This window comes from Pocillopora damicornis, chromosome 11 (genome assembly GCF_964200805.1).
Source record: "Pocillopora damicornis chromosome 11, jaPocDami1.2, whole genome shotgun sequence".
In the NCBI taxonomy this organism is placed as follows: domain Eukaryota; kingdom Metazoa; phylum Cnidaria; class Anthozoa; order Scleractinia; family Pocilloporidae; genus Pocillopora; species Pocillopora damicornis.
In genome coordinates this window covers 21010466-21038047 of record NC_142680.1, presented here as the reverse complement: position 1 = coordinate 21038047, position 27582 = coordinate 21010466, and the positions used below count along the sequence as shown (strand labels likewise).

At 37.4% G+C, this 27582-nt stretch overlaps 1 protein-coding gene and 1 pseudogene across 1 annotated transcript in view; one reads left to right on the top strand and one right to left on the bottom strand.

The window, feature by feature from the left end:
* Nucleotides 1-27582, top strand: part of LOC149038167 (uncharacterized) — a 92634-nt gene that overhangs the window by 61216 nt on the left and 3836 nt on the right. The window contains exons 3-6 of the mRNA XM_089187182.1: nucleotides 20161-20322; nucleotides 20587-20664; nucleotides 24856-24923; nucleotides 26105-27488. Coding sequence (XP_089043308.1) covers nucleotides 20161-20322; nucleotides 20587-20664; nucleotides 24856-24923; nucleotides 26105-27488 — 1692 coding nt within the window. The remainder of the gene's footprint in view (nucleotides 1-20160; nucleotides 20323-20586; nucleotides 20665-24855; nucleotides 24924-26104; nucleotides 27489-27582) is intronic.
* On the bottom strand, nucleotides 1122-7592 carry LOC149038168 (uncharacterized; annotated as a pseudogene).

The following is a 27582-nucleotide window of genomic DNA, read 5'->3' as shown; positions in this document are numbered from 1 at the left end:
CTTTGTCCCTCATCCAAAACAAGCAGCAGGAAAAACACGCTGATTACATCGCGTTTGACGGAAAAGTTATGCATGAAGAGTTCGCAGAGAACAAAGAACTTGTCAAGAACAGACTCCTCATCGTTCACTTCACGGAAAGAACGGAGAATGACTGGATTCCGGAAGGTTTTGATGAAAAGCAAATTTTTCACGTAGAAGACGGCAAAGTTCCTCCAGATGGAACTCCAACTTTGACCCACCTTGAATATCGCATGAGGAAAATATTGCTTGGAGATGACTTCATGTACTGAGCTTTAGTACCATAAAAAGTAACATAAATTCTGAATTACGTGCAACGAGGAACTATATCTCGTCGATACTTTTGTTGGATTAAAGGCAACACAGTGGAGACACGTTTAGATTTTGATGTTTCATGGCGTAACTAATTGCAAAGTAGCATTAATAATGAATCTAGACGAAGCGCTCAGATAAATTAGTTTAATCAGTGTGGAAGATTCAAGCGTTTACTTGCCTGTAAACAATATATTTTTGCGAACTAATCTGACAACAGGTCAAACGAATAATCTAGGGCAGGAAATTGGATTCAATAACTTTACAGTTTGAACTTCAAGCATGCAATCAAACAATGAAAAACACTGCTCGTGATTTCAAAAACAAAGTAATGAACTGTTTGGGCCACAGCAGAGAATCACCTGACCTTAATCTGTATCCAACTTATCCAACATCTTCGTATTTCACAGAATAAATTTGTGGTCGAGACTGAGATGTAACTTTCAAGCATCAGGGTGTTAGAGGATGTATGAGTAAGTCCTTGATATCTGTGGCTCATATTTCAGACGCAAAATTCTTAGTACTATAAAAATAAACCAGTACTACCCAGGAACCATAGTCCTTCACGTTTTTCTCCTCCGAGGGCACTTTAGTATGTTGCCATGGGTGGGTATGTGCTGCCAAATCTTAAAATTTAAACCCCATAAAAAATTTAAAATCGAAATGATACCCGCTCGTTCATAAACTATCGTTCTATCTTTCCGGTAAAAGTCGTACAAAATGCATGGGTCAAAACTTCCGAAGAAAACGGAAGCAATATATCTCCTATTGTCTTCAAGCTACAGACCCACTTATTCGTGTCCAGGCCTCATCTGTTTGACCATCTTCCTCATCAGATCCCTAAAATGAGAAACTCACAATAAAGAAAACCGCTGATACACAAACATGTGAAAGCGCAGGGTGGGAAAGAAAGTTTACTAACGAGCCATGAGAAATCCAACAGGTCAATTTTGTTTCACTTCGTTCTCTTATTGGTTTTGAAAACTCGCTTCATCCTCTTAATCAATTAGATTTAGACTTGGTCAAAATTTTTTTCCCGCGCTTCGGAAAGTTTGATTAATTTTTTCAATTATTATTAATATATTTACCTTCCGATCTGCCGCTGTGTCTAATTTAGTTTCGCTCTGAGGATGGGCTAACGCCCGAAAGGTCAACATTATAACTTCTTACGGTGGCCAATTTACGCTGTCAACTCGCTGATGATACTTTTCAACTCGCTGATGATACCTGTTATACTCTCCCACCGACGCAGCACCACAGTTTCTTAAGAAACTTACCCCCTTTATTAATGAATTTAGTTTTGGTTTTATAACACCTGAGAAAAAGCGCTCAATATGTCATTGCTGAATGAAGAAGCTGATGGTAAGAAAAGGCAGGAATTGAAGGAATCATTCTTACCTGATATCATTAAGTTTCTCTTCAATCGACTCCCAAGGACTGCGATCCTATCTGAATTACAGAAGCTCTATAAACAAATGCAAGATCACATCTGAGAACGCAAAGAAAATTACCACACATCACACCATCGAGGGATTGAAATGGAAAATGATTATTAGTTGAAACTGTTCGCTAAAACAGCTACATAGCTCTTGCTAATTAAAAAAAAGGCTTGTAACGTAAGCAGCCCAACTTTTCGTTTCCACACTACTCCATTCAGTACCCACGCCAAATTTGTCCTTCTTACCAATATCCATTCCATCTTTCAGCAAACAACATCCTGTGACTGATGGTGGGTCTTAATAAGTAGTCTCATTTATTTCAGTACCGACCTTTTGCAAGTTTCATTTCACTGATCCAGTCTCCTTCTTTGTAAAACTTCACGCGTAAATTCTGCAGAGAGAAAGGTTGTAGAGTAATAAATAGGGATATTATGCAAACCACGACGGCGACGGCAACGAGGACATGGAAAAAGAAAAGATCTTATCGGCAGAACAATGGCTCAGCATGTGCGTCTTAAAACTTTGTACATTTCTTAGCCGACCTATGCAAAACAACAACGTGAAATCACCACAATTTGCGTCATCTGCGAACCGAAACCGCTACGGCAAATTATTTTAATTTCCATTTCGAACTCAACGCTTCTTTTATACGTTATGCTGAAGTTGAGATGTGGCGCCCTATGAGACGGTAAACACATGCAGCCATTTTTTTAAATTCTAATTAAAGGCAGAAATTCATTTTTTAATCGAAGTCTTCCTTAGCGTTGCCGTCCTCACTGCTTAAGCTCCCTAATCAATGACCTCCGCCTTCCACCCCCTCATTCGCACTTGCGCAAGGCAGGAAGCACATTTGCGAAATCGCACTTAGCACTTAGTGGCTTCATTCTAAATACCTAGTGGATACTCACCAGAAAAGGAAATCTCTCCATGCGAGTGAGCTGTAAAATACGATCCACATCATATTCCAGACGAGCGACTTTCTTAGCCTGTGTGTAGGTCGTACTCATCTGAGCAACAAGAATGTTGAGCAGAATCACAGTCACTGTTCCCATATACGCCATCATTAGAAGAACTGACAGCCAGCTGCGGGAAAGAAATATTCACAAAGCTTAGCTTATCCACCGGAGGAAAATGAGTGACTTATTAAACAGAACCGATCCCCTATTAAATATCTGACATGTGACGTTAGCTTCCCTAAGCTGACTTTTAAAACTCCAATCGTAGCAATCTTTACGCACAAAGAGAAGAACAGCAATAACTTTAAATATTAGTGTTACGTACTTGAAAGGTGAGTAATTTTGCGCCATTGGATACTGCTCAGACAGCGCTCGAAACCCGCTCATCAAGACGTCTCCAAAACCACTACAGGCAAAACCAAAAATTAAAATTAGTATGTTGGGTTTTTTTGCACTTCTCACGCGCTATATTCAATATCCAAATTCCCACCATCAGTAAATTGCTTTTGCTAGAAAGGGTGAGAATAGTTTGAATAAATAAAACATCTAACTAGTAAAAAGCAGATCAAATTAAACAATTTCCAGTGGAAACTATCAAATATTTTATTTACTTGTAACAAACGATACCAAAACAACTTTGTTAAGGAGATAAAAAAATACTCAACAGAGACGCACCGAAGTTCTTCGTTTTCATTGGACCCGGAGTAACAGAGGGATAAAAACAAGGCACCACAGAAGGAGAAAAAGATCACAATAAAAACTGCCATGGATCTTGTTACATCATGTAAAATGATCTTGGCCAAGGTTTGTGTGTATAATCCTGTAGTCCTAGGAAATATTTAATGTAATGTCAGGTTAGATTGACGAAAGGATGAGTTTTAATTCATCAGTGCTCTTTCCGAACTAAAATAATCAATTGGGGGTTGTAGGTTACCTTGAGACACGTGAAAATTTGAACATTCTCAGGAAGTTGAACAAAAAGGCCAAAGATGTCACCATCCACTGTTCTTTATGATCCATATATCGTAACGGTACTATACACAATATCAACAGCAGGCCTAACCAGTCAAACAAGGTCATCCACTCTGTGAAATAAGAGCGCCCCTCTCTGCAAGAAATCAAACAATTTCCTTTACTTCGCCCGTCTCCTACAATTCTATGAAGTGTTTTTTTTTTCCTTCCTTGAGATACCGGGCCAAATGTGAAGTCTTCACGAAATTTCTAAAGTAACCCTTGACCACCATAATTACTGACTTACATTCTTATCTGATTTATTTCCTCACAGATGTAAAACACAACCATAAGTAGAGTGATAACCTCACAAAATCCACTCAGTGAGTCCAGTGCACCGCTGTAATGGGTGGGGTCCAGTTTGTTTGAAGCATGCAGCAGAGAATATGACATGCACAGCAAGAAGATGCAATACAACGCTGCTTGAAGGCTACAGAAAAGAAAAAAAGATCATAAAAAATACTCTGCAGGAGTAAATTGGAGAAACGAAGGACTTAGAAATTCAAATGAAGATATAAAGTATTAAATTTTTGGTAACCTGTCTAACATTTTTGTTACCAGCCTTAAATGACAAATCAAAGGCTTTAAAATTTGGACAGGACTACCATGTATTTACAATGTTCCAAGGAATACTAAAATAATACTGCACTTTACTTCATAGCAGTGCTTTCACCAGCCAATTATGTATGTAGCGGCAAAAATGAAATCAATAAATCTAAACATGTTTTTTTTCTGGTTCATCACTGCATAATTCAACACCTATGTCAATAAATATGATACAGCTATCTCTAAAATTTATAGCATGGAACCTGCAAAAACATCTGATTTACCTGACAAAGAAGTGTCCATAACTTTTCCATTTTGTTTTAATCAACATTCTGACCACAGGATGCTGCAAAGCTTCCTAAGAATAAAAACATGTCAAGATTTATTGAGTTCATTTTTGCCATCACACATAATCAGCTAATGAAAGCACTTCTACAGAGTATGGTGCAGTGTTATTTAGTTAGGACTGATCTAAGAATCAAATTCCTACAGTAATATGTATCATCAACATATAAATCTGAATGTTTCTATCATTTCTAAAAATCTTAAGTGACATTACACACTTTACTTCAGCTACAGTTTTGTTGCATCTTTTGGGATTTTTTTTTTTAATTTAAATTTACCTTGTTGTTGCTCTTTGCAATGGCTTGTAAACAAGACTTGTCTCTCCAGTTAAAATATTTGTTTTCCATCTGCTGGTGTCCATCTGAAGTCACAATCGTTGGGGGTCGTCCTCCCTCATCTCCATCCAAAATATGATAATAAAAATGATAGTTTAATGGATCATCTGAAATTGTATTCCAGACTCCCTCGATTGCCTCCCTCTCTTTTTCCGTTTCATAGTTTTCTTGTCGCTGTGGAAGATAAGGCCAGTGAGGGTTCAGCATCTGGTCTAACACAGCCACTGCTGTTTTCTGTAGACAACAGGAATCATATAATTTGTTCCATCAAAACACTTCTATTGTGTATACATGTATGTAAGAGAGTACTGGATAATGTATAATCCTATTTGACCTTAGTAACATATATATGTTGATTATAATAGTAATTTACAGTAATGATACTAACAATGATCATGACAATAATCAACAATACAAACAATTGTAATGATAATAATAATTCTGCTCTTTTTAAGAACAAGGCAAATTTGCTGATAAAAAAGTTGGAATCCTGATCAGTTACTCCAATAATTAATGGGGTACTTGACATGTGCTGCTGGCCACAGACAGATTAAGAATAATTTAGGACCAAATTACATACAAATCACTTTGAAAAGGTTACCAAAAAGGCATTCAAATTTCCATTCCAAGATCATCACAGTCCAAGTGAGGACTTGATAGAAAAATTATTCAAATGTTATTTACATGATATGTATGGCTGGCTTTTGAATAATAAGTTCAGGACTCTAGAATGAATATTATTGAACTCACTCATTTTATGGTTGAAGATCCCAAAAAGACTTTTCTTAACCCTTTAACTCCCAAGATCTCATTAGTAATTCTCCTTTCTGTCTGCTGTATAGTTCTGGCGACGTTAGTTTGGAGAATTTGGTATTGGATCAACTTATAATCCCCTAATTGATATTTTTCTTTATTCTCATCACTGGTCTGCTTCATATTGTATTGATATTGTAAGGAGAAATTCAGTCTTGATCACTCATAGGAGTTAAAGGGTTAATGCAGTACTTATTTAATGTAAACTACATGTAGGAGTCTATCTATAACAAAAGCAAAATCACCTTCATTTTAGGATTTTGGATAATTGCCTTGAAACTGAAAAAGGAAGATTAAGGATTTGCCATTTTACCAGGTCTCCAAGAAAATAAGCTTTGGACTCTAAAAATGACAGAGGAAATAAATCCTCATTTCAAATTAAGTAAAACAAGTATGTTCCCGATTATTCTAATCTATCAAGTAGCACACAACAGGCTTGCTAAGTCCATTCACAAGGTCTTGGTAATAACACGATTTCAAGTGCAATTTAAGGTTAATAAGAACAAGTAAATTTTTCAAAGACAACAAAATTGCATTATCCCATAGGGGGAGTGCAATTTGTAATCTATGAAAAATTTGCAAATGCTTATTTACACCAAATTGTACAAGAAATTATGTTGTTCCCTATTAATAATTTGCATAAAGAAGTGTCGCAGGAAACCAAATTTCAACAATGTGCGCACTATTTTATATGCTATTTTGCAACTTTGCACTCAGCGTAATTTTTTCATGCGTATCATTAAAAAAAATTATATGTACACTCATTACTTCAAATGTTAGAACCAACATTTCAGAATTTTATTTGGATAATGGGACTTTAAAACGTTATAGTCAACATGTTACATAAACACGCTCTTTAACAGCGAGGAAGGTGTTTACCTTTCGTGCCACACAACTCTAAACAAAAAGGAAGCCACATCATCCTTCTCTGCTGCCATCGCCAATTCCACCGGTAACATGGCTCTTTTTTTCACAGGTTTGAGTAGTTCATCTGTTGTCATGGTTAGCAGCAGAGAATAATTTTTCACCAACGTTTTAGCAACATGCAAAAAGCCAAGTTCTGCGGCATAGTGTAACAGTGTCTTTTTCATTTTGTCATCTTCATCTCGAAATGCCTTGTATCTGTTCCTTGAGTTAAATTCACTTTCAAACAGGATTTCCAAAAACCGATTTACCTTCAAAAACAAAGAAGATATGCAGATAAAACAGTTGGACTCTGGATTGATTTCTCTCATAATTAATTGGCTACTCGATAAGTAATTACCTTCGTCGAAGAAAATATTTTCACCAAAAGCATTAGGAAGAAATAGACAAGTTCTCGAGAACCCGTTCCAAGTATGAAAGATAAGTTAGTAATTCCTGCATGCAAAAATAAAGTCTATACCTGTTTCTCGAGGCCTGGAAGCTTTTCAGGACTATCTTTGTACTGTTTAGATGCTGGCCATTGCTTTAACATCACAACTGCTGGGTCCTCACTTTCAAATTCCCCGCTATCGTACTTCTGGATCAGTCTTTCAACATGAACTTCATCCATTGCTCTGTTCCATGACAACCCTTTACTCTGCATTTGATGAACCTTGATAAACAAATAAAGCTTGGTAAATAGAGGATTTTAAGTATGGCTAAAAAGAATAAGCCATATAATTACAAAGTTAAAGTTTATAAATAATTGTTTTTGCCTTAATCCAGAACTCCTCGTCCAATTCATCTTCTGACAAATGTTCTTGCTGGTTATCACGACAACGATCAAATCCATCCTGGTCCCTTTGTTTGTTTTCTCTTTCACCGCGTTCCAGCTCCTGCTTCTCTCTACTCATCCCTGAATCGCTTAACACCAGCCACATTTAAGTTATTTGCAATAAATGAAATACACGCATCCAGAATTGTCATATGTAAGTCCTGAATCATTTGCAAGTACTGCGAAAAAAAGTATTATGACCGAGCGTCGATGAAAGGCCTTGGCCCGGCTCTTTCCCAGGAGCTTCTCGACTTTCTAACTGCTCTCTTGAGAAACTTGGCATAGATTTAAAGAATACAGCCATAGGTAAACCTTTGAGAAAATTTGACTTTTTTCACGAAACACTTTGATATAAAAGTGTCTTACTCAGCCGAAAAACTCGGTGGCGACTGAAATAAAATGGTCAGTTTTTTCTATATTAACAGAGGCAGCGTCACGTTTTGCGGATCACGAGTACAAAGCTAAATATATATGTAAAAATTATGAATTTTGTTCCAGCAATTGATTCGGTGAAAACTAAATATTTTGGACCATAACATAGTTTGAAGCTAAATTTCCCATTATTTTCTCTCGAATTCATAGTGGTTTGTTTCGTCACAGTCAAAAGGTTCTTGTTGAATCCAATGAAAATAATTAGGTTATAATATTCCGCGAAACAACGAGAGGAGATGCATATGCAACACTCAATGAAAGATTGCAAATATAACAAGGTAAACAACGCTAAGAATATGTCTCAAAACGTGCGCAACCAAAAAGGTTGAGAAACGTGCAGAAGACTGTAATCGCTATGCATGGTCACAAATGCAAATTAAAAGTAAAAAAAAAAAAGATTGAGCCCAGTTAGGCACGCCGAGCACTTTCCATAGTATCGAGGTGTATGGAAACCGCTCTAATTATGTACGGTTCACGACCATGAATTTTCAAATTAAACACGTATAGAATTGGTGCATAATTTTGAAGCAAATTTTGAACAAAAGCCCCTTCCATAAAACACACCTTTCTACACTCATTTCGCATGCAATTTACACATTTGCTTCTGATATATCTTGCAGCTAAGAGTGATAATTTGCAGTACTGTCGAGTTATCTTTTTAGTTTCCTGCTAGGAGGAGTTAAACCAGGACATCCAAAGCGACTTTATTCAATTCCTTTTAATCTCCAGGCACAAGTTCGAAATGAAATACGTGTTGTTTTTGTACACTGAAAATGACAGCACCAAAGCTAGACGACTCATGGACCATGTTCAAGGCAGGCTGCGAAAGATTACAGATGTGAGAAATATCAAGAGCATCCTGGTGATGGACCAAGATTTCAAGGAAGAACTTCGCTCCAGCGAATGTGTTGGGTTGATCGGGTCACCCCAAGCCTCATTCCTCATCCGGAACAAGCAACAACAAAATGACGACGATTTTATCATTTTTGACGGCAAAGTTATGTAAGAGGAGTTCACAGAAAACAAAGAACTTGTCAAGAACAGACTCATCATCATTCACTTCAAAGAAAAAAGCAAGAATGAGTGGATCCCGTCAGATTTAGATGAAAATAGAATTTTTCACGTGGAAGATGGAATAGTTCCTCCCGATGGAAGTCCCACCTTGGCCCACCTTGAATATCGCTTGAAGAAAATATTGCTCGGAGATAGTTTCTTGTACTGAGTTCAAGAACCATAGAAGTAATGTAAAGGTTTCTTTATACAAAGATAAGAAGAGCCACATATGTAATAGCTTGCTTCTTAGCTAATTGCGTTTGGATAAAATTTTCATTATGCTTGATACTGATAATTAGTCGTATTTGTTTGTGATGGGAATTTTTTCCCAATCGAAAGGCTTTGAACAATGTTATGATTATACCCATGGCTTAGTTGTGTGATTAACTTGAGTGGGAGGTGTGTAAGAATAAAGAAGACAAAACTCTGCTGAAATAATTCAAGACATTGTAGGTAACTACTTAAGTATTGTTTAAGAGACCTCAGTATTGCAAAAAGTGTTCGAGGCATACAGAGAAAGGTGGGTGGGGAGGGGGGAAACAGTCAGTTTTCAGCGATTCTTTATATTCCTTAACGAATGTTCAGATCATGTTTTTCTTGGGTCGAGGAAGGAGTCATTGTTTTTATATTAGTTTGCACATTGTGCTATAAAAAATCCAAAGATATTAGTGTTCTTTATATATGTAACTTTATGAGGTATAGGCGCACTTTTAGCCTCCGTTCTGAAATATTCAGAGAATACATATAAATATAGAACTGCCATTCACATGGCTTCCTCTTTGTAGCAGGATTTCAAAACACGGTATTGATACATGAGGTCTATTATAAAGGTCTTTCCAAATGAAATGGTGATATTGTCATAAACCTCGCCTCTAGGGTCTCATTTCTTTCAGGCCGATACTAGAACGAAGATGACGTGATGCGCACGTATGATGATGTGATACGCACGTATGATGATCGCACATATCTCGTACCCAGACTTCGCACGACCAAACGGTAGTCGTGGTCAAGGCGGGACTCATAAGTAAGTATTGGTAACAACCGTTAGCAAAGGCACTGTGGCATCAGATATTTTGTTATATACGATATGGCTGACTGCGATGAAGAGATCATTGAATTAGCTTTCCAATTTCTAAACTAGCTGAAGCAATATGCAAAATGGAGTATGTTAAGCAAACTAATAAATGAGGAAAAAATACCCCCACCCCCACCCCGCTTTGATCGATGTATGAGAACTTTGCTCCCTCGTCAAGTTTCTTTTCCAGAACAATAACGTAAACAATACAACTATTTCTCAAGTACCGTGGTATTTCACCAAACGCAGGCTCTACTTTGTAGCCACACGCTCCAATTATTCGGTTAAAGAGGTAAAAGAAGTTAGTAAATTTAAGCGCAAAACCCTTACCTTGACACATACAGACATGTTCAGCCGGGATTCGAATAATTTTTAATTCTCGGGGCCGCCGTTCATTACTAACACCTTTGCTTACTGATATGGTTTGATTATAAAAGTCTACTTCAGTCCTAGCTAACCGGAACTCCTTGAATTAGTTTAGATCTTAGAATGTCTCAGATTTCAGTCTCAAAATTACACGCGAGTTTTGCCAGTCAAGATTCCCTTGATGCAATCTTCGAGATGGTATAAGGAAGGATTTCCTCTCTGAATTTCTTATCCTGGCAGGTAGAAAATTCTCCTTTCATCCAAACCGGTTGGGATCCAATCGTTCTTGTTTCTCTCCGTAAAGAAAACTATCACCTATTTGTCTAGCAGTTCTTTGTTTCCTGTGAACGCGTCATGTATCTCTTTACCGTCGAAATTGATAAAATCATCTTCAGTTTCTTGGCGTTTGTTTTGAATGAGTGACGAAGCATGACGCGATCCTGTCAAGGCGACACAGCTGCTGCGAAAAAAAGTTCTTTCTTAAAATCCTGCTCCTTGTAGATTGATTGTGGTTGTAATCCATCAACCACAGAGGGAGAGCACCGAAAATCTACAAATGCTTTCGTCTGTGTTCGATCCTCGGTCAGATTTGTTTCCAGCATCATTCTACAGTCTTTACGTTTTTTTCCTTCATGTTACGTGTGATTGCAACATGAAATGTTGCGTCTCGAGAGCAACTGCCCAGCCTGGAAATCACTTAAACTGCGTTGATCACATAAACTTTGCTGTTTTCACCATAATCATATGAAAACTTTTTCAGTAGCGTTTTTTGTCAAAAAAAAAAATGGTGAACCATTTTTCTTAAAGCCTCACTTTTGCCTCAGCTATGACTTATCAAAACGCGATAAGAACAAAACATCCACGAATGTTAATATTTTATGGCGCGATGGACAATCCTTCGTTACTCAGACGAGCAAGAGCTGTCAATTTCTTCACAAGAGTCACATTAAATATAACTCTTTGTAAACTTCTTTGTAACGGGTAATTCTGTCACGTTATTCCATCGATAAACTCTAGAAGTTCCCTCCAAAGATGAAATAGTTTTTTTTTTTTTACAGCGAATTTCCCTTCATATTATCTTTGTTAAATAGGAAAGGCAGGATGTTTGTCCCCTAACAGTGTTCAGCTTCACAACTACACCACATGTATATTCAACTTGTTAGGTTCAATCTTTGAATGACTTTGCGCTAAGAGGTAAAATTAAAATAAAATATTGTGCTTTTTTTTTCATCCCACAGTTTAAGGCAAAAACTAGCCTTACTAAGGAGAAGTGACGTTGATAGCCGCATAAATGAGTAAGTGTTGTTTAAATTATGATCAGCTTCTGGAAACCAAATTTGAATGGGAAGGCGAAACGTCAATCAGTTGGAGACAACTTGAATGCTGACTGTGGACTTCTAACATAAAATCAGGGGCAAAAATGATTTAGTTTCTCGACACCACTGCCGTTCACTGAGTTCAAAAGCTCATGACAACAAGAGGACTCTGTAAGAACCGTTTGCAGTCAATTTCATTTCACATATGCACTGCTGAGAAAAAAGTAAATCTTTGATGTAATCCACCTCCAAAAGATGGGGCGCATAATATTTCGTTTAAACAGCACACGCCGAGCGACGATAACTGAAACTTCCTTCCATAAACACATAAAGACTTCCTCATCAGCATTTGCTCATTCAAAGTGCGTAAGCAAATTGTCTGTTGTGCCAAAGAGTTGATTTCTTTTTTCCGGAACCTGTGACGAGCCTCTTGTATGAAATAGCAGTAAGAGACAAATAGAGAGACATCTGTGATACCATTTATTCACAAGTCGAAAAAGATTCCTTTTTCAGCTGATCGACCGTTGGAACCTGTGGACCTGTTCAAGAAGAAAACGGCTTTGAATGGAACATGAACTCGATAGACTGGAAAAACGTAAAATAATAAAAAAATTGTAAAAACAATAAAAATAAAGTATAACTAATCAGATCGTATGAAAGTGAGAGTCATGTGAAGCGCTCGAGAAGTATTTTAGTAATGTTAGGGTATGTGTATACGAAGTATGCTGAGTTTTTGGGAGATTTCTTCTCCGAGTATATTAAGTATATTTTGGTTGCCTTTGGCCTCGCACCAGCTGCAGGCATTGTAATCAACAACGTATGAATAACTGGGTTTAGTTTCTAAGGAAATTGTGTTGCCGCGTCGATGAGGGGTACAACGAAATAATTTGGTTTTATAATCTAACTGCACAAGGTAGAGTTCAAATAACGCGAATATATGTATAAACCACATGTGTACAGTTGGTTATTTTGTACTGTAAAAAAACCTGTTTAACCGGTCGGCTACGCACACTGCGCTTCTCTATCCACTTTGCTTTTCCTGCCTTATGAGAAATGAGCAGAAAGACATGGCGGAATAAAAAGCAGTTGGATCATAAATAACCTACTAGACTATTCATTGGTTTGTAGTATTGCCTAGTACTTTCACTCCTTGTTTGAATTTGACGAGCCTATGGGGAAAGTCAAAATACGGCACAACTCATAAAAAAATTCAGGTATGCCACCGCCAGGTAAAGAAAATCCGAAAAAATCCGAAAAAATCACCATGAATCTTATTTCGCAAGATGATCATCTCGCAGCTGTAGTTTGGGCTGCCTGTGGTGTGAGTTCAGACAAGGTGAAGTAACGCGATATTTTCCTCCGTTTGAAGGTCATGCTCTTTTTCTGTTACAAAAGTGAAAACATTAGGTACACAAAGTGTCCCATCTCAACCCGCCCATGCAACGCATACCTATTTTCTTATAGATGATGTCATTGATCAGGGGGCTGTGCACAAAGAATAACATTAACCAGAAATCTTGGGCTCATTCGATAAGTGTGGTGGTTTGTGATCTTCGCGAGAGCCTCGTTGATTAAGGTCGAGATTTATCGGGACATGAAAGTTTCGCATTTCACTTTTTGTATTATTTTTAAGTCAAACGTGTTTTTACGGCTCCTTTACGCGCAACGAACACGCCTAACAACTCACGTTCCATCACGTACCATAAAAAACGTCCAAAGTCCATTAGAACATACCCAATCATTGCACTACGTTAACATTAGGCAATTTTTCACGTGCTTGAATTGTATTCCATCAACCAAATTCGCATCTACGCGCGCCCGTGTATTATTCACTATTTATGACTCATTTCCTCGGGAAAGTTCACAATGTGTCATCAACTTTTGGTTTTCCTGAGAATGTCACGCAATGGTAAAAATATCATTATGGTCGTGAAACAAAAAGTGAGTCATTTGCATCATTTTGGTGACAGTGAGAAATTTTTAACGCTCGCCATCCCCAGCTCGAAGCGTTGCTTCTAGGTTATCGCGAGCTAAATTTCAGAGGAATAAAATCAAATATTCCTACGTCGTGAGACCACTAGGAAAAGAGTACCCTCCCGACGCCGTTCGTGTTATAAGTCACCTTCTGAAGAATTCATCAAAATATCTTCGGTCTTGCAAAATTTTACAAATTTAACAGGTTCTTAGGGACGAATTCAACGCTCCATCGCTGACGAAACGTCGTTTTAAGGTAAGTTCTGAAATAATTAATTAGACCAAGTGGATTTTTGTCTCACCCACTCGCTGTGTTCCATCAATAACATTGCCAGTTTGTATTAACAAAGAAAAACTTATTACATTGTAAAATATAGACAATCCGGTATGAGGCGTGGGGTCTTGGTTTCATATAGGTCTTTCAGCAAAGTAAGCCGGCAACAACACACTAGAATAAAGGGGTAAGTTTCTAAAGAAACTGTGGTGCTGCGTCGGTGGGAGAGTAAAGCAGGTAATTTAGTGTTAACAACTGGGTTGAAAACGTAAATTAGCCACCGTAAAGGGTAAAAAAGCTGACGTTTCAAGCGTTAGCCCTTCGTCAGAGCGATGGCGAAGGGCTAACGCTCGAAACGTCAGCTTTTTTACCCTTTACGGTGGCTAATTTACGTTTTCAACCCAGTTGTTAACACTAAATTACCAACAACACACTAGACCATATGATCGCAGACAAGAGCAAGTTATGAAAATGTTATCGATCTAAAGTGCTGTGTCCCTGCTTACTCTATTTTTTTGGAAGAATATTTAGTGAGAACCGAGAAAACTGAGTGTTACGAGATAATCTGAAGCCTTTTTCCTTTTTATTTTGATTATAAACTACCGTCTACGTGTTACATCCTGTTCGCATTATAGAAATTGAAAGAGGAAGCAGTTGTCACAAACACACGTTTCGAGGGTAAGATGTAAAACGCTCCTTGCTTATTAAATGATACAAAGCTTGGCAGGTATTTTAAGTCAGAGAAAATTTTAAGGCGACAAATCAAAATACGAATTCTTTAACACATCATTTGACTACTTTTGAAAAAATGTAGGTTATATTAAGAACACAGCGTAACTGAATATTTATCAGCACACCTTAGAGTCTATTGGAGATACAACAGAGTTTCAGTTTAATATTCGTAATAGAATTACATGGAATTATATTTTTCAGGCATCTAACTGTGGACGAATAATTTTGATTTTCTCTCTGGTAGAGGAACGGCAGTAAGCGTGGTCTCTTTCGCAACTATTATTTGGTCTCATCACGCTACGCGCTCTCTCTCCGTCGGGGAATAGATGGCGTTGTGTGACGAGACCAAACAACTGCTGCGAAGGAGAAAACAGTAAGCGTGGCACCGATCCATTTTATTTGTGCTTAGAAGTATTTAGACAATAGAGAAAATAGACCAAAAGATACCTGTGTGAGTTAAGCTAAATTACCTTTTTTCTCTCTTTCTCTTAAGGTGAAGTAATGCAATATTTTCGATCTTTTATAAAGTTATGCTCTTTTTCTGTTACAGAAATAAAAACATTAGGTACACAAAGTGTCCCATCTCATCCCACCCGGTCAAAAAAAAAATAACTCTTGCATGCTACGCATGCCTATGTTTTTACTTGGAAGCCAGAAAATTCCCAATAAACTAGTTTAGTGCAAGTGACATTAATGCATGAGTATCACCTTGCTGTCGTGAGCTGTACTGAGAAATATTGCTACTGTGACATTTCTATACTGCCGTAACCTTGGGCCAATATTACCTAGTAAAGACTCGTGCTCGAATGGTTAGTAAGAAGTTAGTACTGGCATTCGAAAATGTGATCTACACTGTACATGTATCTAAGGCTATTTTGAATTCCAGATTGATTGATTTCCTTGTGCCTCTACATTTCTTGAAATTTTTTGTACGTGAAGACAGCCAGCAAGGATTTTATGATATTTGAAAAACAACTAGTGTGGATTATCAGGATAGTTAAAGTTAGCATCAAAGACAAATCAATTCTGTGCACAAAACAGAGTAAACATGAAATGATTGCCAAAACAATTAGTTTAATATACATATACTGGTAAACCACAAACATCGGCACCTGTACCAAATTGAAATCCATATCAACATACATCAGCATGCATTAGAGTATATATTTCATTGTTTTTCCTGTCATAAGTGTCCAGTTGAACTAACAGCCAGCTGCACACATATGGATGCCGGTTCAACTGGAGGAAATTGAATAAAAAACTTACACATTTTGTAAGTTTTGACCAGTAATCCCTATTTAAAAATCAACTAAGAGAATTATACTTTGGTTTTGCAAAAGTTGTTTCCTATGAGAAAGGATTCGCCATAAACTCTCCCCTCTTGTGGAGACATGGTGGCCTTATGATTAGTGAGGTGGAGTCAGGGTCAAGAGATCTGCATTTGTAACCTGGCCAGGTCATGTGTCTTGTTTTTGTGCAAAATAATTTACTCTCACAGTACCCCTCTCCACCCAGGAGTATAAATGGGTACCAGAAATTAGTCAGAGGAACCTGATGAAATGACAGGAGGGAAGAGGGAAGGGGGGGGGGGGGTAACCATGGGGTGGACTGTCATCATGTCCAGGGAGGAGTAGTAATACCTAGTCGCTTCATGTGAGGAATCCAGGATTATAAGCTCAAGGCCTGGATGGGCCACTGCTTAAATACAGACTTTACCCAACTACCTACTACAGCCTCTGGTTTAAATAATTTCAATTGCTTCTGTTACAAATTATACGAACTTACAACATACAGATGATGATTTTTTGCCCAATTTATCTCAGTCAATTAGGACTGTCTTTTGTAAATCTTGAAATTTTCAAAAATCCAGACGGAGGCGGAGTTTTCTATACTAATGTCTGAGCACTTTGTAGGCTTCCCGCAATCTGGCGGGACGAGTAATTAAGCACACAGTGGTAAAGGGCCCTTCCGCAGTAGCTACAAGACGCTGACAAAACTTTTTTCTCTGCACCGAAAATCACATCAAAATTTTTTTTCGCTGAATTTCAAGTGTGCTGCAGGTATCAGCACCCCCCGGGGAACCCCTTTATATAAGAGGGCGAGGATGCGCGCCGGAGTTTCGAAAACAACCCCTATTAAACTATAAAAGGTACCTGAGTCTTATCCGTGTGGGAGTGGCAACAACAGATATCTACCCCTATAAAGTACCAATTAAAACTAAAAAAAATTGAAAAATCCCAAAAATAAGAACTTCTTTATCGATGTGCTCTAGAGGCTCAAGTTAGATCATTAAAATCGTCCTAGTGCTTATTAAATGCTTATTTTAGGTATTATATTGAGCGAAAAACACCTTAAAAGGTACCAGCTAGGTCTCTGGCAGTCCACTAAAGTTGGAGACACCATAAAAGGTACCAGATCACTGATTTTGACCCCTGAAAGGTACGACAAGCATCCTCACCCATTTCTGATCGCCTCCTCCCCCACCTCCCCCACCAACCCTGTCAGCACCTAAAAACAAAAGATATGATTTGCCAACTACGAGCTGTCAGTCTCACCTCGTAAAATTCACGTAAAGTGGTTATTTACCTATAAAAACTTTAGGTACTGATCTGTCAGATTTTTATGCTGACAAAATCTGTCCTGCTTTGAGGCAGGACGGCTGTACTTTTTTTTGTTTTGTTCGTCTTGACATAATTTGGTAGGGATTAAAATAACTGTACGTCTGCATTTGTTAAACAGACTTTTCAAGTGCATCCGGAACTCGATATGTGCACTTCTAGGGCATAGAGTATTCTTTTGTAACATAGCCAAAGATCTCGTGATGTCTACTGTTCAAGCCTTTTTCTCTTTTCAAAGAGGCATCAGAATTATTTTGATGTCAAATTTGGAGTAAACTGCTTGCGTGTCATCCTTTGTTTTCAAGGTGTCCGACCAGGTATGACTGAAAATGGCACCTCGCTTTGATAAGAATCCTTTTGTTGTTGCTTCTTACTTCCTGAAATTATCACTTGAAATTCACTCGGTAATGTAAAAAAAACAACAACAACAACGCGAGTAATACTTATATATCCAAATTCTTTGATCGCAGGAAAAGTTGTAGGACCTGAGAGCATCTTAGGGACGGACCACTAGGGTGTTGGGGTGTTGGGCAATAACCCCCGAAAAAATCGAGCACGGGCTCAATGGAAGAAGACAAATCGTGCAATTGGTAAAAGACCCCCCCCCCCCCCCCCTCCCCGCATCAAAAATCTAAAGGTCCGTCGATAAGGTACCTTTTACGTTATTCCAAATGGGTTTCATTCCGAAATGAAATGAATCTCATGCCGCGTTTACATGCAAGATAATCTTCATACAGGGTAAATATTCATTTGTGTTGGTATCAATTATTGCGTGACTAGCTTCTAATATAACTGGGATAGGGGAAAAACACAACGTAAAACCTGAGCTCCCGGCAAAAAGTAATACCCAAGCGTAATATAATGACCAAAACAGTTATTGGTCTTATAAAATCATAAATAAACTAGGTAAGAGTGTAGCGTTAGATTTTTTTACAAATTGTAGTGATTTATGCCTCGATATGTCAATAAAAGGTGGCGACAAGTAGGCACACCATGTATATTTCATAGTCGCTAGCAAGTAAATTTTGCCGGACTTTGAGTTCGTCTCACAATAGAACAACACAATTGCACAAGGAAATTTTTACAGTAACTCTATAACCATCCTTTTTTCTTTTAAAAGCTAGAAGCTCAGTAGATTTTGTCATATCGGTCATTGTTAAAACTGTCTTTGTTTTGATGCTACTTTCCGACATAGAAAAAGTATGTCGGACAAAAATATTTACCAAAAAATAAATATTTCTTTGCCATCCTCAATAATGTCAGGGGATTAAGTTTAGTCGATAAAACAAAGGATTATGCCGACAGAAATACCGGAGGTCAAGTAAATTCGTTAGATGAGGTGACACAACTCGGGCAATATTCAGAGTGAAAATTTGCATATTTGAGCGGTCCAACGAAAAAAATCATTTCTCAAAAACTAAAATGTATTTTCACAAAAAAACCACACCACAATTATTAGGACATATTGGGCTACAAAATATGAAAGTAGGAGAGAAAACGAATTTGGATGACTTGCCGCCGTTTGTCTGATGCATGTTGACATTAGCTCTTAATTGGCTTCTGATTTTGTGTCTATGTATCCCTCCTATTCTCAGCAAGGAAAAAATATTTATGTTTATAACCATTTTCAATCATTTTTTTTTTCAGGCCAAGATGACTTAAAAGAACAACTTTGTAAGAAGCATCAGTCTTCTAACAGTTGCTATGGCTACAGGAAGAAGTTCAATTAAAGTTCCATGTGAAAATGAAGACTTACCTGACAAAGAAAATGCACCAAATTTTGACGAGGACACTTTACGAGGTGAGCTAGGCTCAACTTCGGCTTCAGTAATTGTTAGAAAAATTTCTATTCGATCAGGATTAGTTTCAAGAATGCAAGCAGATGTGGAAAAGGATATATACAGTGTATGACCACTTTAAAGGATATTTGGCCAATCATGACTCTCTTCTATGATTATAATATGCTGTTCATTGAGAAGATCTATGACACAGAAACTTTTGCTATTTTCTTTTCTAACAGTTCAAAGCAATAACACAAAGTTATAATTATTTAAGACTTTATTTGATCATCATATAACATCCATTGTGTAAGTTTGCATCATTGGTACCATCATCATCATCACCATCATCTTGCTATTTTAATGAAACACAATCACGTTGAAACCTTCAACATTCCCTCCCTTCTCCTCGAGCAACCCACAGGCATTTGATCTTCATCCAAGCCAAAGAGGGTGGGGGGGGGGGGGGGGAAGAGGTTTAACCCTGCCTGATTGGCGTTAGGGAATTTCAATAAAAACTGTCACATCTAATTTCCAGTAGGGTACAAGTGTTAATTATCATTGAATATGGAGGTGTTTAAGGTAGATAGTGTACTTTCACTAACAAATGGCTCAGAAGAAATAAGGCTTCAAGATCTAGGTTTTAAAGCTTGGTCAATTAGTTTTTAAAGCTTGATCAACTAGTTGAAAGTCAAATTGCTAATTTTTTCGCCTTTTACATAAAATTGTGTGGGGCATTTGAACATTTTATTAATTTTGCCTAGGGAATGGGAATTTTAGGAAACCTATCTCCAAAAATTTAAATGCCCAGGGGTTTGCCTCAAGTTGAGTGATGCTTAATTCTCATTGTTATTCTTACCCATGATGTCACCTACATCATTGGCATCATCATAACTATTGAAAATCTGCAGATTTTAAATCTCCAGATCTTGACAGCTCTGATTATACACTAATAATTACTAACTACGACCACAGACTTTGACACCTATTTTTAAATTTTTTTCGAGTTATTTTATTTTTTCTTTGCAGCCACAGCTGATGTTTATAGAAATGAGGGTAATGAGGCCTTCAAGAAAGGAGATTTCATCAATGCTATTCATTTTTACACCAAAGGAATTAAAATGAACTGCAACGAGAAAGAACTGAAGGCCAAACTGCACAACAACAGGGCTATTGCACATTCTAAACTTGGTAAGATGATGAGAGCTTTAATAGGCATTTTTTTATTTTTATTTTGAAGCTATTGAGTTGTCAGTAGTAGTTTTCTGAAAAAGGTGATAATTTTGAATGCATGCCCGGAGAAATTTACATCTTATCTTGGCCTCTCAAATATACAAAGAAGTAACTTCTTACCCCAGATATCAACAAGCATCACAAGTTTTTTCTCAAAATTATAGTAATGGTAGTTGGTTTGCAACATGTATGGCTAATCAGAGATATTTATTTCAATAACAGGAAATCACCAGGATTCACTAAGGGATGTAGAAGCAGCCATTGAGTTAAATCCAACTTTCCTTAAGGCAATTGTGAGAGGTTAGATATGTTAGCTGTACTATATTAATAATAATAATAATAATAATAATAGCAAAAAGAACTCAACACTCTAAGGTTAAATGAGGTTAAATAGAGTTCAATCTTATCTCAATGGACTTTAATTAAGAGGTCGAGACCACCCTGATGTACATTTGAATCCAGCTCTTGACTGCTACGTCATTACTTTCCATTAATCATGATGAGAATATTATTTTGAACGAGATGAAGAACTCAATGCGGAATGCAAAGCAAAATTTCAGCATGAATATTTTAGTTCCTTAAGTTCAATGAGTCACTGGTGTCAGATATGTTAAGAGCGTGTCCACAAGAGCACCGGGCAGTCGTGCTACATGCCATCTCACCGATTTCAATAAAACTTTGCCAGTTTAAAGGGTCTCCCCCAAAACTCAAAACGACAAACTGGTTTCTGTTTTGGTTTTTTTCCGGGAGGAGATACACCACCCCCCCCCGGTTTTTCTTGGTTTTCACCAAGGAAATCGCCTCAAATAGGTAAAATGTATGAAGCTCTCACTGCGATAGTATTTAACTGATAACTTTGAGGATTTGACACACGTATTTTTACATCCTTAGTTAATGCAGTCGTAGTCGTACTACATGCCATCTCACCGATTTCAATGAAACTTTGTCAATTTAAAGGGTCTACCCTAAAACTTAAAAAAAACAGACTGGTTTCTGTTTTGGTTTTTTCCGGGGGGAGATAGACCACTAACATCCTTAGTTAATGGCCGCCGCGAGTATCAGTCAGTTTGATCGACGGTTTGTCAATCAACAGAGGCAAATATACGACTGTGTTTTTAGACTTTTCGTTTCATCTAAATATTTTACAACTTTGAGGTCAAATATCTCCCTTTGCCAGAAAGCTACAACACTAATCTTAATTACCCTTTATAACCCATCATTTCATCTCTAACAAAATAAACCTAAATTTTTTAGCTTTTTATACAAGGTGATTGATCAAGAAAGGTGAAAATTGTGAAAAACTTTCGAGAAAAACTTTCGAGATACATGTAGACGAAAAATCAATGGGAAAATCGTAGCGTTTCTTTCTTCGGTCGTTTATTACTTTGAAGATTTGCTAAAATCAGCAGATATGGCTTTTGTACGGCACAAAACATTCATTGTTTTCTATTTTAGGAGATTTTAAAGTCACATGCTGCGTGTTGGCTGATATTACTGCATGTTCCAGTGTGCTACAACTTCGGCTTTTACAGACGAGAAATTCTGCGTTCTCGCTCTAGAGCAAATATAAATTGTGCTATCGGACTAAAAACTATGCTTCTATCCCGAAAATAAAATTAAAATAGTGTTGACGTTGTCACTTACCGCCATCGAACATTTACATACAGAACTCCGCTATGCTAACATCTGTTGTGTGACCCGAAGACTCTCCGTAGGAATTATTCAAGCGCGTTGTTCATGCTATCTGCTAGATAACAATTTCAGACTAATCTGCAGGTCTCTATGATTATTTGCCTGCTTCGATCGTAAAATATCTGCATATTTTTCAAGCATTCTATTACTACATATAAATCTACATCTCTCTAGATCGAGTGTTGCCGGCGTTTATTTGCGTGACTTGTAAAATTTTTAAATAAGAATGAGCCAGCAGTAATTTGACGAGTGGCCTTCCTGCAAATTTCCCTTGATGAAATCCCAAGACATGTGAGCGCCTCTACAGTACCTGCGTATCCCTAGCAATCATATGATATAAAGTTCATATCAGTCACAAATCACCAGTTAGGAAAACTGATGTACCTAAATTGGTACTTACGGTATCAAACCATTGATTATGACAGGGTGAGCTTAGTTTTTCTGTCGAGGTCGACGTGACTTCACATTAAAAGCATTTTTGACGGAACAAACTAATGAGCATCACTGCACGAACTGAGAAAGTAAAAACTTGTATTTATCTCCCACGCGTTTCGTCTGACAACTTCATCAAGGATTTTTTTCAAGCAGGGTAAATAAGCTTGCTCATATACAAATAGTAAATAAGTTATCTCTTTACTATTGAAGTCAGTGGATAGAATACGCCAGGTGCGCCTACGGTGTTATACATGCGTAACATTTTCCGGACGTTACATATACGAGTACGTGATCCGTTTAAGGGTCACAGATTTATTGTAAATATTTCACTCCTCAACATCACCCAATGTCTCTAGTTTACAGAGGTCTTAGAACGTGTCATTATATGGAGTTGCCTTCTGCGGGTAGAAGGCTACAAGTGAATTTCTCAGGCACAATTGCCTTTGATTTCTGAATTGATGTTGTCGCAAACACAGTTTTTGGGAGTCACGAGACAAAAAAAACTTATCAGGACCTAGTTTCATGTTCTAATGGAAATAAATAGCAAATAAAAACACATTTTCTTGAAAAATAAAGTCACAAATGAAGGGGGTTCTCTGAAACAAATAGTGATAGAAAAGGATTTCAGTTCTGGTCAATATTGACTTTTCATGGCCTACTTGCAAATCTGAGGGAACGTGCTAAGGGGAATAAAAAAACATAAATGCGTGATAATGCAAGCAAGAGAATGAAAATACAAATAAAAAAAAAGGAGAAAACAGAGAACCAGAGGAGAGAACCCGTGTTGCAACGTGCAGATGTCTTTTGAACCAGACCTAAACACATAAGCCCAACATCAGCCAGAGAAACTCGAAAGAGTCCTGTATGTGAACTAGCTCGCACGTGCACGCAGGAAAGGCCATGACAATCAGCGAAAATAATAGCAAATGCAAATGATATTTGCAGTCAAAAAACAGGAAAATAAGATAACAGAAGGACTAGGAACTTTCGAGAAGTGTCTTCCTGAACAAAAAAGATGAACAATTTTTTACTTCTCATAAAAGATCACGCAGTGACCCTACGAATACTATTCCTATACATGGAATTTCTTGATGGTGGAAAGTGGAAAAAACATTTTCCAGTCTTATTTTCTGGAAACATGGCGTAGTTAATGAATTTATGGGGCTATTGATATTTCCTAACAAATAAGGGGGGCAGAGTTTCCCGTCATTCGCGGTATGGAAAAGCCGAAGTTAAACTCGGGAACTTGTACGTCAACAAGCAGGCGACCTGTGACTTTAAAATCTCCTCTCCTGTTACAGTTTCCTTATTGTAAACTGTGCGATAATGATAATAGAAGATCAAAGTATAGGCTAATGAATGTTTTGTTCTGTGCAAGAGCCCTATGTCCTGATTTTAGCAAATCTTCAAAGTATTAAACGACTCAAGAAAGAAACGCTACGATTTTCCCATTGATTTTCCGTCAACATGCATCTCTCTAAACGCGAAATTTTCCATTCCTACAAAAAATCTCGAAATTTTTTCACATTTTTTTACCTTTCTTGACCAATCATCTTGTATAAAGAGCTAAAAAATGTAGGTTTATTTTGTCAAGTGACCGCCAAGAGCAAGAATTGCGTGACAGGTGTAGTTGAGGGAAACTTGTCACAGTCGCAGATTTTAAAAGGCATCCAAGACAAAAATACGGTAGTGCCCAAAGATCTTTTTGATGATTTTCAGAGATGAAATGATGGGCTATAAAGGGGAATTAAGATTAGTGTTATAGCTTTCTGGCAACGGGAGATATTTGACCTCAAAGTTGTAAAATATTTAGATGAATCCAAAAGTCTAAAAACACAGTCGTATATTTGCCTCTGTTGATTGACAAACCGTCGATCAAACTGACTGATACTCGCGGCGGCCATTAACTAAGGATGTTAATGGTCTATATCCCCCCGGAAAAAACCAAAACAGAAACCAGTCTGTTTTTTTTAGTTTTGGGGTAGACCCTTTAAATTGACAAAGTTTCATTGAAATCGGTGAGATGGCATGTAGCACGACTACCCGGTGCTCTCGTGGACACGCTCTTAAGTCACTATCTAGCTGTTTTAAAAAGAAGGATCAGGACTTACCTAACTTTTAGTGTTTTTGTGGGAGTTGTTGATCCCAATTTAAGTGTTCTTAGAAGTTTCAGTTGTCTATAAAGCTAAATAAATCTAACTGAAACCTAATAGGGGCTGTTTATTCTTTTCCGTTTAGTTTTTTTGTATTGTTTTGTTTTGTCTTTTTTTTTTCTTTTGGTCTGTAATAATTTCAATGGTTTCAGGTTCTTTTCTCAGAATTGAGCTTCAGTAATAGTATGCTTCTTTGTGTTGTTGCCTACAGGAGCCACTGCTTGTGTTGAATTGAAGAGATTTGAAGAAGCAATCACTTGGTGTGATAAGGGACTAGCTGTATCCTTTGAAGGAATCTTTCATTTTTAACCGTGGGTATAATGGAAAAAAAGTTTCCATAATTTGATGTTTCAAGGGAGAAAATAAAAAGAAGGGTATTAATTATGATGGGAACTTGTCAGCTCATATATTTTAAGTGTGTGTGATTAAAAACATAGGAGAAGTTATTACCTCATGACTTATTAATGAAATTACTCCTTTTAGCCAATTTGACTTAGTTCTACTATCCATGCCAATAACTGGTACATTAGTTTATACCAAATTTGTAATTATCCTTACTGTCAACCACACAGTTCTTGTTATGTTAGTACAGAGAATTCAGTATTGCATCTACTAACTATTTTCAAATTGATATATTTTTTTTTACTCTCAACACTTATCTGATTGATATTGTATTGCTATTGTAAGGAGAAATTCTCTTTTGGTCACTCACGAGAGTTAAAGGGTTAGAAGACTAAATTTTATCCAGTTTATACATCGTACTTGGGTAGATGATCTCTCTAAAATAAGCCAAAACAAAAAGCTCGGTAATGTTTACATATCTTATGCAGATTTTCTTGCCTTCGACCTTTTGCCACTACTTAGAGACTCGGAAACTTTCGTTGTGCTTTCCTATGGACAAATAAAAATTTTAAAGACATGTATTTGTGTTATAGACTCATTTCTTCCACTGCTGTAAAACATTTGTCTGATGTTAAGGCTATATTAATTTAAAAATTGAGCAAGTGTTGCTCAGTTTTTGGAAACTAGGGATTAAATCTAGATATTGCGCGTTAAATTTTGAGGCTGCACACAGAAAAAAAACATTTTTTGAAGTGTACACTTACTTCATAACTGACTTTAAGACTGAATGTTGATAAATCCTCTACCTTTCATGCAAAGCCCTCCTAATGGGCCATTTTATAGTTGTGTACTCAGTTGCCAAGCCTTTGATTTGGAGTGAGGCTGAAGGTGACCTTGTTATGATAGAGACCAGTATCTAGAAACGATAATAACAAAGTAGTTTGCATTTAAAAGGCAGAAATGTTTTTATCATAACAAGGTCACCCTTAATCATTGCTCTTCTTCAGAGGTTTGGGAACCAAGCACACAAATGTTAAAATGGACTATTACATATCAATATGATCAGAAACATAATATTTTTTGTTTTTTCCACATTTCTAACCCTTAACATAAAAAAGATTGACAAAAACAATAGGATCTTCTTGTCATTGAGACTTCAGTCTGTCAGTGAAGTGAGAGATAAATCCATGGAGGAAAAAGATCCTATTAGTCATGACCACGGTAGTGCAAGTTCAGGTGATGTCAAGAAAGTCATAGATCTCTATAATCGGGGAGAAAAAGCCATAGAGTACCAGACCCAACATATTAAAAAAGCTAAAGAAGTAGGAGACAAGCATGGAGAGGGTAAGGCTTATGGAAATCTTGGCAATGCTTATCTTAGTCTGGGTGATTTCAAAAAAGCCATAAAGTACCACAACCTACATCTTAAAATAGCTAAAGAAGTAGGAGACAAGCATGGGGAGGGTAACGCTTATGGCAATCTTGGCAATGCTTATGACCGTCTGGGTGATTTCAAAAAAGCCATAGAGTACCACAACCTACATCTTAAAATAGCTAAAGAGGTAGGAGACAAGCATAGGGAGGGCGTTGCTTATGGCAATCTTGGCAATGCTTATCTTAGTCTGGGTGATTTCAAAAAAGCCATAGAGTACTACAACCTACATCTTAAAATAGCTAAAGAAGTAGGAGACAAGCATGGGGAGGGTAACGCTCATGGCAATCTTGGCAATGCTTATCTTAGTCTGGGTGATTTCAAAAAAGCCATAGAGTACCACAACCTAGATCTTAAAATAGGTAAAGAAATAGGAGACAAGCATGGGGAGGGTGGTGCGTATGGCAATCTTGGCAATGCTTATCTTAGTCTGGGTGATTTCAATAAAGCCATGGAGTACTACAACCTACATTTTAAAATAGCTAAAGAAGTAGGAGACAAGCATGGGGAGGGTGTTGCTTATGGCAATCTTGGCAATGCTTATGACCATCTGGGTGATTTCAAAAAAGCCATAGAGTACCACAACCTACATCTTAAAATAGCTAAAGAAGTAGAAGACAAGCATGGGGAGGGTAAAGCTTATGGCAATCTTGGCAATGCTTATGACCGTCTGGGTGATTTCAAAAAAGCCATAGAGTATCACAACCTAGATCTTAAAATAGCTAAAGAAGTAGGAGACAAGCATGGGGAGGGTGTTGCTTATGGCAATCTTGGCAATGCTTATCTTAGTCTGGGTGATTTCAAAAAAGCCATAGAGTACTACAACCTACATCTTAAAATAGCTAAAGAGGTAGGAGACAAGCATGGGGAGGGTAACGCTTATGGCAATCTTGGCAATGCTTATCTTAGTCTGGGTGATTTCAAAAAAGCCATAGAGCACCAAAACATAAATCTTAAAATAGCTAAAGAAGTAGGAGACAAGCATGGGGAGGGTGGTGCTTATGGCAATCTTGGCAATGCTTATCTTAGTCTGGGTGATTTCAAAAAAGCCATAGAGTACTACAACCTACATCTTAAAAAAGCTATAGAAGTAGGAGACAAGCATGGGGAGGGTGTTGCTTATGGCAATCTTGGCAATGCTTATGACCATCTGGGTGATTTCAA